Here is a 15,039-nt window from a genome sequence, read left to right as displayed (position 1 = left end):
CATACACATGGTTACTGTGACTCCAACATCACTCTAAGCTTCAACAGCAAGAGGAAATGTGGAAAAAAGGATTTGCACTCACAAAGCCGGGAGTAGCTGGCTTGTTACAGCGGTTACTACCCCAAACCAAATGTGCCTGATACTTCACTTTCGATGCACATCCAGCATAGCTCTCTGCTCCAACAGCAGGGGAGAAGAAAAACTGATACTTCACGCATACCCAGCATAGCTTCAACGGCAGGGGAGAAGAAAAACAACCAATAAGGGCTGTATAACATAGTCTGGGTTAAAACAAATAAGCATGGGTGTAGCTTGCTTATTGCGGCGGTTACTACCCCTACTACCCCCTAACTAATCTAGCTAGATATTTCACTTGGATGCAGCTCCATCACTGCTCTCTACATTAATGGTGGGGGAGGAAGGGAAATAGAACCAAGAGCTAAAAGAAACAGATAAGTATGAGAGAGAAAATGTGTGAAGCTTGCTGGGCAGACTGGATGGGCCGTTTGGTCTTCTTCTGCCGTCATTTCTATGTTTCTATGTTTCTATGTAATGTATAAACTGGTGAGCAGAACTTACATATATCCTCTTTATTTTGCTAAATTCTCTCCATCTCTCAGCTCAACCTTTGAGGTGTGGGGAGGTGGGATCTTATGTTCGTGATTGAGAATGTGTTCTGGTACAAAGTTTTATGGAAGCAGGATATACTGGAACATTGAGTCTTACGCCGGTAACATGTTTCTTCAAGCTCTGGATCGACATATCCTTGGCAAATCAGCAGCATAAGCTGTGTGATCATCTTATCCTTGCAGCTAGATTTACAATTACAACATTTTGGAAATCACAGCTGCTGCTTTTTCACTGGTATAAGCAGATACGTGACTTAACAGTTATTAAAAAGCTAACTTTTTTGCTTCGGAAGAAGTTGTTTATGTATGACAGAATCTGGGGTCCTTATTGGAAGCATTTAAATGCCATAGGATTGGGTTCATTGGGGTGAAGAGCTTGTGATTCTTTTTTTTTTTTTTTGTATAAACAGTTTTATTGGTAATAAATGATAGCAACATTACAAAACAAAGATGTGGTTCTAATGCTGGAAACACATTGAGATCTAACTATCTTTATCTCTTCATATCTTTACCTGTGTAGCTTCTAATCTATGTACATTTGAGAGCTCTGAAATACCAATTGTTGATAGATTGTCTTTGCAAGTGTCTGTCTCTTATTTTAAATAAAAAGGTAAAAAAAATGCTCAGTTTATTTGTCGCCTATGCAGCTCTCTGAGACCTAAGTATACTTCATCTAATAAGCTCCAATGATTCATCCCTGTTTACCCAGTGAAAAAAATTACTGACATTTGGTGCCTGCAGTCACTGACCGCTGCTGAAAGAAATTGGTGCTGCCTGCATCTACTCTTGAACTCTATGGATTGCCAAGTTTTTAAAATTTCTGAAAACCAGAAGCTTAAACAAAAGGCAGTAGATCTCACTCCTCCCATCCTCACTGCAGTTCATCATTCCTTCCCTCTGCTTGTCTCCCCCATACATTCTCCCCTCTCCCAGAGCTTATCTTCTATCTCAGCCAGTCTCCAACCTCACCTGCTTCTTCCACTAGTCAGCTTCCACTCTCACCCCTATTTCTGGATACTTTTTGCTGACTTCAGTTTCACAGCAACCGTTCTTTTCTGCGGCTGTGCTGCTGTCATGGTTTAAGTAGAGCTATATCCGAAATCCTGTGCTATTCTCACAGTCGCACAGGAGTTCTGGAATGGCGTGGCTGAAATTCGCTGAAAGTTAGAAGAGAACAGCTGTTTAGGGGGTGGTGCTGTCAGCAAGCATCTGAGTAAGTGAGGGACAGGTCCCAGTTTGCTGGAGGTTGTGGAACAGGAGAGAGAATAAAGTACGTATCTAGGACGCCAGCCCTTTTTGCACTGCTCTTTCACCTGTCCGTCTAAATTTTGTGTGAGAAGGTGAAACTTCTTTGCATGGAAAGGAAATTCTGTACAATTTCAGCATTGTACAGAGTTCCCCCAAGAGTAGTTCTTACCTATTGTCTCTTTTCATGTTTTCTCCAGCCCATTACTCACCCCATGCATGTTCTCTTCTCTTATTCTCCACTTAGCTTTCTCTCATCCGCTATTATCCTGTCTTTCAGCAACTTGGGCTTGATCTTTGCTTCCCAATGCCATTCCTCCCATCACCTTTCCTGATGTCACTATCTCACATCAGCCTACTGCCCACTCTTCTATTGTGCATTTTCATTTAGTCAGAAGAACAAGTAGAGGAATGGGATGAGGCTGGGGGCTATAGAGACAGAAAAATGGGTTTCACAAGTCTACTGCCCTGGTCCTCTAGCTAAGCTCCTGCAGTCTTCAGCAACTGTTATGGGATGGACTTCCATCAGCTGTCCCAATCCCCTTCTTCCTCTGTCAGCTGGTATACTGGGTTTCTTGGGAATTAACTGAACCCTTGAAGGCCAGACTGCACACTACTGAGTACATTTAATTATCTTTAAGTTGAAGGACCTGAAATTGTTCACACTCTACAGCTGTCATTTAACATTTATTTTCCCATTAATTGTATTGTTAAAAAGGAATATTTATTTTCCATTTAAAATGTTGGTTAATTGAGATCAGTTGAAGGCATATTTATTTATTTGAAGAGTTTTATATACAGTTATTCGGTTGAGCCATCATAACGGTTTACAATACCTTGTTATTGGGCATTAGTAAGAAAAGTGAATAGATTCTTAACATAATGTGTATAAGTATAGCGACATTATAACCATTGAACAGTCTTAGCAAAAAGGATAACAAGTCCCGAAAGGGATAAAAGGGTAGAGGAGGAGGGGAAGTAGGTAGGGAGGAGAGGGATGAGATTAAGGGTAAGTAAATGGGGGATCAGTTAACAGTATGATTAGATGGTTGAAAGTCAGTGAGGAACCTGCAGAATAATAATGTTTTTAAGTCTTTTTTGAATGTTTTTAGATCATGTTGAATTCGTAAGAACTTCGGTAATGTGTTCCACATTATGGGTGAGGCAATTGAGAAGGCTCTTTCTCTTGTGGTTGTTAGATGTGCCTATGTTGGAGGCATATGTGTTCCTGTTCTCCAACATACTTTCCTAATGACTTGCCAGCATATTATACCTGTGCTATTGAAATAACATGCGAGGTGGTAGCACAAATCATGACCATTCTAAATGAAAACAAATGTCTTTGTATTTGAGTAGAGGAGAATTGTTTACTTAAGCTATGCCTTCTTTTGAGATTGACACATTTATACAAACCAATATCAGTCTGACATTGTCGCCTAGAACTTTTTGATCTGTACATTTTCTCATGTAGGTATGGGACATGGACATGAGCACGGTCATGGAAAGGTAGAGCTGCCAGACTATAAACAATGGAAAGTAGAAGGAACACCCTTGGAGGTTGTCCAAGAAAGGCTGGCAAGGCGGGGACTGCGGGATCCATGGGCTCGGTAAGAAAAAATATTTCACTTAAAACCATCTTTCAGGTTAGGCATAAGAGATTCTGGATTGAGCAGAAGCAAATTTATAGTGACACCTAGCAGTGTCTTCTAAATATCTATCCAGAAAATGTTGCTCAGACCTTTTCTTAGCCCAGAACAAATTTTATCTTTCTTTTCCTGATCAAGGATCTGAGGTTACCAGGCTTAGAAACAGAAAAACATGATAGGAAAAAAAGACCATTCCTTATCCTACTGCTAGACCAGTCATCAGTTTAGGGATTTCTCTCTCTCCACAGCTGGTGGAGAGAGACATTTTCCCTGATTTTCATGTGACCTCAGGACCATTATAGGGAAGGTGTGGTTGGAGGCAACTTCCAGTAATTCTCTGTCTCCAGCAGAGGTGGAGTTCAACAGAATGTCGCTGTTGATCTTGGCCTGGTCTCACCCTCCTCAGACTCCTGGAACCGCAGTGCTTCCGATAGAAAGTCTGGTCTCCCCCCCCCCCCCCCCCCTTGGTTGAACTCCCTTAGGCAGTGCTCCCAGTTCTTTTTGGGGTTCTTGTGCGGCAGCCCTTGCAAGAGGTTCCCCCCTTGCTAAGGGGAAGCCAGGAACCAGTGGTGGTATCTCCTCCGAAGAGTAAAGATTGACTCCATTGGAAGAAGTGACTTCAGAGAGTGGCTGCTTGAAAGCTGAGCTCTTATCCCCGAGCAGATAAAACCCTCCGATATCACTGCAATCTGGTTGAATTTTGTAGCTAAAGTCCAGCTTTCTGACTCCCAAGCATACCTGGATGTCTATGCATAAAAAAACAGTTGATCTTAAACACTTCTTTTTCAAAGCTAGCACAATGAAAAAGATGGTGGTGCAGATGAGAGAGGAGGAAGAAGAAAATGGCGAGGAGGTAGGCTTCGAGGGGGTTGTCATCCTCTCAGATGTGGTGGCTAAACAACCAGCAGAGCTGGTGTCCAGACCAGCCTTTCAAAACTGGTTCAAGGAGTTGAGGGAGGACATTAGCCCATTTGAAAAAAAAGCTTTGCTCCATAGTTGGAGATTTGCGCCGGGAGTGCACTGAACTGGGAGACCACACGGATGCCACAAAAAACTAGGCTGGAGGAACAGGAGGCAGTTTGGGAAGGAAGCCAGCAGGAAATCAAACAGCTAACAGAGGGTGATAGTATTTTGAAGGACTGGGTGGAAGATCTTGAGAATAGATCCCGCAGGGGGAACTTTCGCGTAAGGGGCTGGTGGTGGTCCCAGAAGATGCAGACTATTCGGACTGTGAGCAAGTTGTAACTAGCATTTTAACTGAGATCTTGGAGAGTACAAATGATCCATAAAGGCCACGAATCAATTTGGATAGAGCACACCGAGTGCTGCCTTGGCCAAGAGACAGTGTTCCCTGGGACATTGTGGTATTTTTTCATGAATACTCGGTGAAAGAAAAATGACTGATCCAGGCAAGGAAAATGAAAGATCTATAGTAGAAAAGCAACTGGGGGGAAATATTCCAGGATCTCTCTCGATGCAGATTAAGAAAAGGAGCTTTAGGGAGTTACTTCAAGTGCTAAAAAAAGAAAATCAGTGCTATAAATGACTGTTCTCATTTGGACTACAAGTCACTATAAACAGAGTAACCTCCCGTGTTTGAGCAGTTGAAGTGGAAAAGATTTTGCAAGCAGTTGGATTAGTGAAAAAAAAAATCAGATTATAGAGCTGGACCAATATCTCCCATATCTCAGAGGGAGCAGCGCAAGATGGCAGAGGATGCAATATGAAGGAAAGCATATGAGAAGGCAATCATTTGGTTCGCCTGACATGGCGACACGAGTGTGCTAGAAGAAGCCTTTGGAAGAAAGAGGTCTGTTATACTGTTGCGTCCGTCGGTCGCAGACAGCTGCAACCGCTCTGCCTCACCTCTTTTTTACCTTTCTCCTCCTCCATGGGTAAGATGGCTGCCTCCGGTGCCGAGTGCCGAAACCCTCGGCGTCTCCAACACAGCACGGGCATCCCCATCCGCCATGCTCCTTTTCGTGGCCTCCTAGGGCGCGCGCACGCATGCTGCCTACGCTTATCTACACATCATGGCGGGAACCTCTGGTGCGTCCCCACTGCATGACGTCAATACCTCCGGCTATTTAAGCCTCCGCTCCACTCCTAACGAACGAGTTAGCAAGGACTTCGGTTTAGCTACTCTGACCGCTTCTAAGCTGCACGCTTGGATTCCTCGCTACCCTCCGGGGTATCTCACTCCTGAAGAAGCTCTGGGCACCTGCTCCTCGGAGGCCTCTCGCTTCCATCTACCCTTCAGGGTTTCTACTAACTACTTAGACAACCGCTCCTCGGGGGTCTCTCTTCTCTTTTCAGGATCATCTGCGCTCCCAGGTACTCGCTCCTCGAGGGCCTATCCAGCTCAAGTATCCTGCACCACGGACCTTGGGTCCCACCTTCATCATCTACCAGGAGGATTCCTGCACTACTCTTCAATGAGTACCTCTATCCTCCAGCTCTCCATTTCCACTCTCCAGATTTGGCTTATGCCGCTCTGCGGAACACTACCAGCCTAGCACATCTGGGTGAGACCATCTACATCTGAGACTGTCTAAGCTTATTGGGGCATTGCGGGACTTCTGTGCCATCCATTCCTGTGCAAGTATCATCTATCTGCAGCAGGACAATAAAGCTTTTCCTCTCAAGTGTCTGCTCTCTGAGTTTAGCCTCTCGCTGTGGTTCCCCATGGGGCCCCTCCCCGTGGGAGGAGTCATCACCACTGTGACTTAAGAGTCCACACTATGCCACAAACCCAACATATTCCTGGCTGGACTTTATAGTTTCCAGTTTAATGGCTGCAAAATGTTACAATTATTGCCAAGTTGCTGATGCTTACAGAGTAAATGAAAATTGATTTCACATGGAAGGAAGGGTTTATCTTTTAACATATCTTTAACATGGCTATTCCCTAAGTAAATTTGACTTAGTGTTTGGGTACTTGCCAGGTTCTTATGGCCTGGATTGGCCACTGTTGGAAACAGGATACTGGGCTTGATTGACCCTTGGTCTGACCCAGTATGGCATTTTCTTATGTTCTTAGGGGAAACAAGGGAGGATTTCGAGTAGTGCTATTGGGACTAGGTGTCGTCGTTCCTCAAGGAAGTGGTTGGAATAGTTGGGATGTGATGGGAGGAGAGGAGGTATGGGGTTTTAAGGGACCTTAAGTTGAACACATATGTTAGCTGGGATGGAGATGAGGGAGCTAAGGGTCAACTGATGGGGAGTTGGGAGAGAGGGGCGATGGATAATAAGGTGAGAGTGAGTCACAAGTTATGGACTTATGGGTGGAATAGAGCTGGAGACATACAGTGCTCAAAGTTGGGGGAGTTAAAGATTTTCTCCTGGAACGTGAAGGGACTGAATAATTTTGCAAAGCGAAAATTATTACTAAAGGAAAGTGGATATATTACTGTGTCAGGAGACTCATTTAAAGAAAAACATGAGGCTGTTGAGCTCATATCTTTTTCTCATGCAATCCTTTGCTGCAGTGACAGCAGTTAATAAGTATAGTGGGGTGGGAATTCTCTTTTCAAAAAATATGATTGTGGACATCTTGGCCTCAATGAGAGCTCTGGAAGGAAGATATTTAATTGTAAAATTTAGAATGCATAAGAATGTCTACATATTGGTGAGCCTTTATTGTCCAAATAAATCACAGGGGTTATTTTTAGAAGAAATATCCAAAACCTTACAGCAGTGAGCAGAGGGGTCTATTATCGTAGATGGGTTCTTCAACTTAACACTGTATCCTTTCTTAGATAATAGTAGAGGGAGTGGGGGGACATCCAAACTGAATAGGAAGGGGTTGCGAGCATTCAATGTCAGATTGCGGGTTAACAGCTGTGTGGCGTCTGATACATGCCACTGAGCGCAACTATACCTTTTTCTCTAAGGCACATCAGGTCTACTCTTGAATAGACTACTTTCTGGTTGACAAAGCCTTGGTGACTAAGGTAAAGGAGGGCAGAGATAGAACCAGTAACGTGGTCAGATCATGCCCCGGTTTGGATATCAAATGAAGGGGTTGGAGGGGCAAAAAGGAAGAAATTATTGGAGACTTAAAGCATATGAGATGACCTTATTTTTTGTGAGCAATTGAAAACAGAGATCCAAGGTTATATTAAAAAAAACTGTAATGGAGAGTTGTCGCCAGGGTCACTATGGGACTGCTTGAAAGTAGTGCGAAGGAAAACTAATATCTAGATATGCATTCATCAAAAGGGAAAGAAAGAGATGAGATATATTTGCAGAAAATTGGCAAACTGGAAGTTCACCGTAAAAGAAGGGCTACTTCGGTTACAGGTTTACAATTAGAGATGTTAAGGTTGGAACTAAAGAGCCTGGATATGGGCGAAGTAGTTTTACAATTGGATAAAGTAAAGCAAGAATTCTTTGAAGGGGGCAATAAATCAAATTCTGGTGAGGAAGCTTAAAAATGGCAAACTAGCCCTTGTTTACAAACCCTCCTTCAACCAGATACTTGAAAAGTTTTAATGATCCAAGGTTGTCAACAAACGTTTTCCATTGGAAACAATTTAGTAGAACTAGGGGTCACAATTTGAAACGCCAGGGATGAAGACTTAAAACCAATGTCAGGAAATATTTCTTCACGGAGAGGGTGGTGGATGCCTGGAATGCCCTTCTGGAGGAAGTGGTGAAGACTAAAACTGTGAAGGATTTCAAAGGAGCATGGGATGAACACTGTGGATCCCTAAAGGCTAGAGGATGGGAATAATTAAAAAGGCTTGGAGGTAACCTGCACGGAGCGGCTATTACTACCTTGGGAAGCTTGCTGGGCAGACTAGATAGACCATTTTGGTCTTTTTCTGCCGTCATTACTATGTTACTATAGAAGTGCCGATTGAAATGATCTGGAATAAACAGTGTAAAATAATAAGCCCCACACCCCTGTTATAACCCATCCTGTACCCCACCGGAACAGCCAAAGCATAATTGCGATTCCATAATCTTCTGAGGAGGACTAATTAGGGCCGGTGCAAGGGGATTTGGCGCCCTAGGCGAGCCTTCTCCCTTGCGCCCCCCCCCCCCCCCCCCCCCCCCCGTTGCACCGCCACCCCTCGGTCTCGGCCCCGATTCCTATCTCATTCTCGATTACGCCCGTTGACTGTATGGTTTTCCAGTCACAAGCAGGTTGGGCACTGCTCGTGGCCCGCCAAATCTCCACTCCTCTTTGCCACTGCTTGCGGCTCCATATGGCTCGCATCCAGTGGCGCACCAAGGGTCTCCGGCACCCAGGGGCCAATGCATTTGTGTGTCTCTCCAGCATCCCCCCTTAATCCTTCTTGTACTAATGCTTAAGGTCACAGAAAATCAGTGGTGTCGCTAGACAGAAGAATTTTTTTTGGGGGGGGGGAGCCAAAATGACATTTCTTCTTCACACCCACCTCTATAGCATGGATCCTGCTTTCAAATTGGTTATTTAAAAAAGTGTTAATAAAAAAGTCCAAAGGCTCTTCTGGGTAATTTTAAAAAGCTGGCCAGTTTCACACTATAAAATTATTTGATAGCCTCATTCAACTAATTCTATATGGCTATGAGAGTGAAGTCAGGAATATATAGGAAGGGACAGAATGTCAATACAAATCCTGCATCTTCAGTTCTCTAACTCTGTGCATCCACTGAAATTCCCCTAAACAATGGAGCTTGGATGTTTCCCTTACAGCTCATCATACTAAAAGATATTTTCAAATTCTGGTGTCACCTCACAGTAACAGCAGCACAAACACCTTCCACTGCCAGGCACATTGTGAACTAACACAAGACCCCGCAAAAAAGACACTCAAAATCTATACTGCAATCCCATCGTAACATAACGGTAATAACACCAAGGACTCAAACAACAATAACCCTACCTTTGAAAAAGCAAGGGTAAATATTACACTGGGTCCTAGAATACCAATACACCACCTACTGAGGAAACAAAACAAACCCAATTGCTAATGATCCCTATACAGACACTATAAGCAAGCAGAATCTCTCATCACGGTCACACATACAGAGCAGAGACAGACCTCTCATCAAATACAGAATAAAGCCACATAAAGTATAAACAGAAATGTGCAGACAAAAACTGAACTGTAAAACGCATCACGCCAGACTCTATACAGTGTAACAATGGAAAAACAAAAATTTCACCATTCCTTGTGAAACAAATCAATAATATAAAGATATATAAATCATTAATAATAATTATAAAACCATGCAAATAAGATAATTTCAAAACAGCTGACGAATAGAATATCCAATAATTAAAGATTAATGCAAATTTTGAAAGCTTTACCAAACACCAATAAAATATTTCAAACAGCAGACACATCACATACTACCCAATAATTAAAATGTTAGTCAATCAAGAAAAATGAACTTAAAAAGCCACCTTTACTTACCCTCTCCAGCAGTTCTTCTCTTAAAATTTAGTAATTTCATCTTTCATCAAACTTTTCAACAAAATCAGCACAAAAGTTGAGATATATGAATTATCACACTTCATTTTTTTAAACTGGCAGATTCCTTTCTCACATACACTCACACACAGAAAGAAGATCAGCGCAGCCGGTCTAGCTGATCATGTGGCCGAAGAAAGGAAGATCGGTGCAGCCGGAGACCAGCCGCCGAGACTTAAGGGGTGCCGCGGCAGGCAGCCAGCCCCCGACTCTCCCTGCCTCCCCCCCCACAGTGCCACCCTCCAGCAAAGTGGCGCCGGTGGCCTTCAGCCCCTGTCACATGGTAGGGGCTAAAGGTCACCGGCGCCATTTTGCTTAGTGGCAGCAGAGGCCCCGGGAGCAGCAGATCGCTCCCGGGACCTCCGCTGGACCACTAGGGGGGTGTCGGGAGGGTGACACTGGCGGGGCAGCAGGGCGAGTCGGGAGCTGGCTGCCTGCCGCGGCACCCCCTTAGACCCGGCGCCCAGGGCGGCCGCCCACCCCTCTCTACGCCACTGGGTGACACTCGGGGGGAGGCAAGGCGAGTCGGGAGCTGGCTGCCTGCCGCGGCGCCCCCTAAGTCTCGGCGCCCTAGGCACAGGCCTAGCTCGCCTAGTGGTTCCGCCTGCCCTGGGACTAATCCAGCAAGGCCCATGAATCTTCCCCCTGCAAACAGCTTGTAAAGAGAATCACATCATAAAGACATCAAAGAAAACTAAAATACTGCTCAGGCACCCAAATTAAGCAAACATTACGGTGACTGAGTACTCAAAAGGTAAAAAGAAACTACCACAAAACTCTCTCAAAAGTCTCAGGTAGCTTCTTTGGACGTGGTCAATCCCTCTGAGATTCTATGCAGTCTCCTTCCTCCTTTTCCAATGCGTTGCCAACATGAAGCATCTTCCTAGTAGCTGGATCTTGGGGTTTCCGCCCTTGCTCCAGGTTGGTGTCATCAACCTCCAACAAAACCACCATGGCTTCTGCATAATTTTTCACCCAGTGGGACCCCCCCCCCCCCTCATAGGGAAAACCAGAGGCCAAAAGGGTGTAGCTACCAGTATCGGACCTTATCCTTCCAGAGTGCACTTGTAATGATACGCAACTCCTGCCGCTTGCGTAGTGTAATGGGAGAAATGTCTGCATAAATTGCTACTTCATGCCTTTGCCAATTCCAAGAAATTTGCTTCTTGGCCGCATTATATATCTTCTCTTTCATAGTGTAGCTATGAAAGCATGCTGTTATGTCCCAGGGCCTATTTGCCAGCTTCTGGCCTAGGGCCCTATGAGCCTACTCCACTTTAGCACTTGCTTCAGAGGACATGTCAGGCTGATCTGAGGTAGACAACAGGCTCTGGCATATTTGAATCACCACAGTTGAGCAATCCTGGAACTCCAGATTTTCGGGCACCCCTCGGAACCTTGAATTATTCCGACGGGATCGATTTTCAAGATCCTCGAGTTTGTCGGATAAAGAGACACAGTCCTGCTGCAGAGATTGAAAATCCCCTCGTTAAATTTATTTCGAGGCTTTTTTTTTTTTTTTTATACCGAAGTATAGCGGGATGCCTTCACTCCGGTTTACAGGATAAACAACTTATACATAGTGGTGACCAATTGGTAACTTATACAAATATGAGTATAAATGATGAAGTTCTTCAGCCTGTGAATTGGATCTATTTTCGGAATCATCAAGCCTGCGCCCCAGTTTGGCCACTTCCATATTGCCTAACAGGTCCATCATTTCTTTCTTGTAGCTCTTTATATCTTGGCGCAGTTCACCGAACCAGCCATGGATCTCCACTCTCATAGATAAGTCTGCATACGATGTATTCAAAGCACTAGCAGAATCGGAGTCAGGAGCTGTGTATCATCCAGCGCTATTTTGTCCAGGTCTGTCTCCCAAGCAGAGTCAAGCTTCTGATAAGAGAACTTGCGAAAATCTACCGATTTTTGTCTTACCAACATCATCGAGATCCAATTGCAATAGGTAAGTAGGAGGAGTATACATTTTTGGATGCCTGAGATTTGCACTGGAATAGCTTGCCGGGTAGAGGAGCCACATTTAGGTGACTGGCAGCCTCAGTGCCGTCATTTCCTCACCTTTTGCATCTTTCTATTGTAGTCATGTGGATAATTTCCAGTTTTTGAGTGTTTGTCATTAGTAGCCACATTTACATTTAAATTAACCCAATAGTGTCTGCCTGGTGGCATACATTCAGTGTGACCTTCCAATATGGTGTGTTAAAAATAGATTTCTTGTTATCTGCAAACACTTTACAAATTAATATAAAGTTCCCTGGTATGGACTTGACACGAGTTCCAATCCCTTGTCCTACTCCTTCAAGAAAAGTCACAATTGTGAGGCCTTTTAGGGCAATTGTTGCATATTACTAGTAGAGGGCCTCTTGTACTATCTGATTAGTCCTCCCAGCTGGTGGCATTTTAGGTCATGTATGGTCACAGTTTTATATTTCAGCCTCACAGTCTGCATTTTGCCAGAGCTTGGTCTTATGTTTGGTCCTACTTCATGGTCCTAGACTTGCTCCTGTATTTCAGGTTCCTCTTTGGCTCTAGATTGCTTTGTGTATCTTGTGTTCCTGTTTGGTTATAGTTTGCTTTGCTTATCTGGTCTTCCTGCAGTTGTCCTACAGTGCTTCTCTGTGCAACCTCATTTCTCCAGGTTTGGGTTCTACATTCTTAGTATGCACCTTCTGTTTCCTGTTGTTCCTGTCCAAATTCTGCTGGCTGACAGTGCCTGAGAGCTCACCCGAGAGGAAAATGGCTGGAGGCAGAAGACATCCTGCCCTTGCTCCAGTTAGAATCCACCACTCGCCCTCTCTGTGCACTGCCTGCTCTTGGCTTTTTGGTTACACCTCTGGCCGACTATGCTGTTACGTCAGTTAAAGAAAGTAACCTTTACGTTTGTCTCTTTCTGAGGCTCTTTTGTTTAATATTGCACACTCTTAGAAAGCATTACAACCTTATCAGATTTTTGTCGCAAAAGCAAAGTACCTTCTGAACACTGTAGAAATTAAGGTTTTTAATCCAGAGACTTTTAATTGTTACCAAATATAACATCTAGAGGACCGATCTACTTTTATAAAATTACATTTTATTTACATATTTTTTTAGAAAGAAGTTTCAAACATCCTACACATCCAGTTCATAAAATGCTGTTTTTGGGAAAAAATACTTGTCTTTCATTGCCTAAAAAATACATTAGTGTATTTTGTTTATACCTCTGCTGGGCATGCTGCTGTCTATAATCCTATTACAGTTTCCCTACTTGTGTGTTTTTCTTCCTAGAAATGAGGCCTGGCGATTTATGGGTGGTTATGCAAAACCAGTCACACTTTCACAAGTTGTCTTCAGAGGATTCAAGTGGGGATTTGCAGCATTTGTGGTGGCCTTGGGGCTAGAGTATGCCTTCTTTCCTCCAAAGAAAAATGATGGCCATCACTGAAGAGAACATGAAGATTGAAAGATGGTATATAGTGACTGATACCTCCTCTTCTGCTCTTAGGGAAGTGGATTTGAGGAAATGATAAATCAATTCTTATATAAAAGTTGTTACACTTTGTGTCTTTCTGGTTTGATTTGCTTTCCCATGTAAAGATGCATTAAAACTTCATATAGTAAGAAACCCATCTCTTTGGTTTAATTTTGTCCACATAGAGAAGCAATCAGACTGTAACATAGTAAAACCTGATAAACAGTTTTCATGCCTGTTAATACCACTTCTTCATTGGATAGCTTTTAGTTCAATCTCATAATTGCTATGAGCCTTCTTTAAAAATCATTCTGTGCATAACTTAATTAATGTATTTTGGTTCAGCAGGTGGTCTTAATATGCTTCAGAAGTTTTCACATGCAGAAGAGTGCTATTCATTTCACTCCATACAAAGTTATGACTGTCATATAGTAGGCCATTAATGTCCCTGATGTGTCTTCTAGAATGTATAGAAATTATTTACTTATTTGACCAAGATAAGAGTACAAATGAGACATAACAAAAAGTGTCTTAAATAAGGAGAGTTATCTTACAAGAGGTCATATTCTATAGCTGGCAGCTGGGATTTGACCTTGGCAGTGTTGACTGTAATAACTGAACAGACTGCATGGGCTAGTTCGTTCTTTTTCTGCTGTCATGTACTGTTACAATCAAGTGAGTGGGAAGTAAACAGCATTTTACAAAACAGTTATTCCACTGTAGTCTGGAGGCACTCATCTCAATGAGAAACACTAGAAAATATTTAAAGTCAGCCCCCCTACTCCCTATGCACAAACCCCAGAAGACCTTTTCCTACTCTCTTCCTCCTTGATATACTTTCCTCTCACATGCCCCCATCATGTTAGAGCTGTTCAGCTTGGCAAAGAGAAAGGTGAGGGATGATATGATAGAGGTCTGCAAAATAATGAAAGGACTTGAATGGGTAAATGTGAAACTGTTTACTCTTTCGGATAATACAAGGACTAGGGGGGCATTCCATGAAGTTAGCAAGTAGCACACTTAAGTAAAAAGAATTTTCTCCAATTTGTTTTAACACCCAAATAAGCTATGGAATACGTTACCAGAGGATGTGGTTTAGAGTAGACAGCTAGTGTAGCTGAACTTAAAGATTTGGATAAGTTCCTGGAGAAGAAGTCCATAAACTGTTAATCAATAGGGAATAGCCACTGCTTATTGCTGGCACTAATAGCATGGGATCTATTTAATGTTCATGTGCTTGTGACTTAGGTTGGCCACTGTTGGAGACAGGATGCTAGGCTTGATGGATCCTTGTTCTGACCCAGTATGTCACATCTTATGTTCTTATCGCATATATTTCCTCCCACTTCCCCATAAATATAGAATTTCCTAGCACCCAGACAGATGAATTCAGGACCAGTGGGTTATGCACCTCTACAGATGGTGGCCGTGTACCTCCCTACTGTGCTTTGGTCTGGTAGTTGGTTTATCAGCCGATAATACTTAGCTGTTTAAAACACCAGAAAAGCAGCGAGTGCAGAAAGCCGAGCATAGCAGTGACAGTCTATATCCTCTCCCCCCACAGCCGGAGACTGTCTTTGTACTCA

At 43.4% G+C, this 15,039-nt stretch overlaps 1 protein-coding gene across 5 annotated transcripts in view; it reads left to right on the top strand.

Annotated features, from left to right (window-relative positions):
- The window catches only part of NDUFB3 (NADH:ubiquinone oxidoreductase subunit B3), a 34,177-nt gene extending 20,567 nt beyond the window's left edge, over positions 1–13,610 (top strand). For 4 of the 5 annotated variants that reach the window (XM_029606237.1, XM_029606238.1, XM_029606239.1 and 1 more), the window contains exons 2-3: positions 3,346–3,481; positions 13,270–13,610. In XM_029606237.1, the coding sequence (XP_029462097.1) occupies positions 3,346–3,481; positions 13,270–13,426 (293 nt within the window). In that variant the 3' untranslated portion in view covers positions 13,427–13,610. Of the gene's footprint in view, positions 1–3,343; positions 3,482–11,717; positions 11,951–13,269 lie in introns of those variants that run through there. The other variant, XM_029606236.1, reaches the window with a different exon arrangement.
- Positions 13,611–15,039: the final 1,429 nt, after the last annotated feature.

This window comes from Rhinatrema bivittatum, chromosome 6 (genome assembly GCF_901001135.1).
Source record: "Rhinatrema bivittatum chromosome 6, aRhiBiv1.1, whole genome shotgun sequence".
In the NCBI taxonomy this organism is placed as follows: domain Eukaryota; kingdom Metazoa; phylum Chordata; class Amphibia; order Gymnophiona; family Rhinatrematidae; genus Rhinatrema; species Rhinatrema bivittatum.
This window is presented reverse-complemented; position numbering and strand designations above follow the sequence as displayed.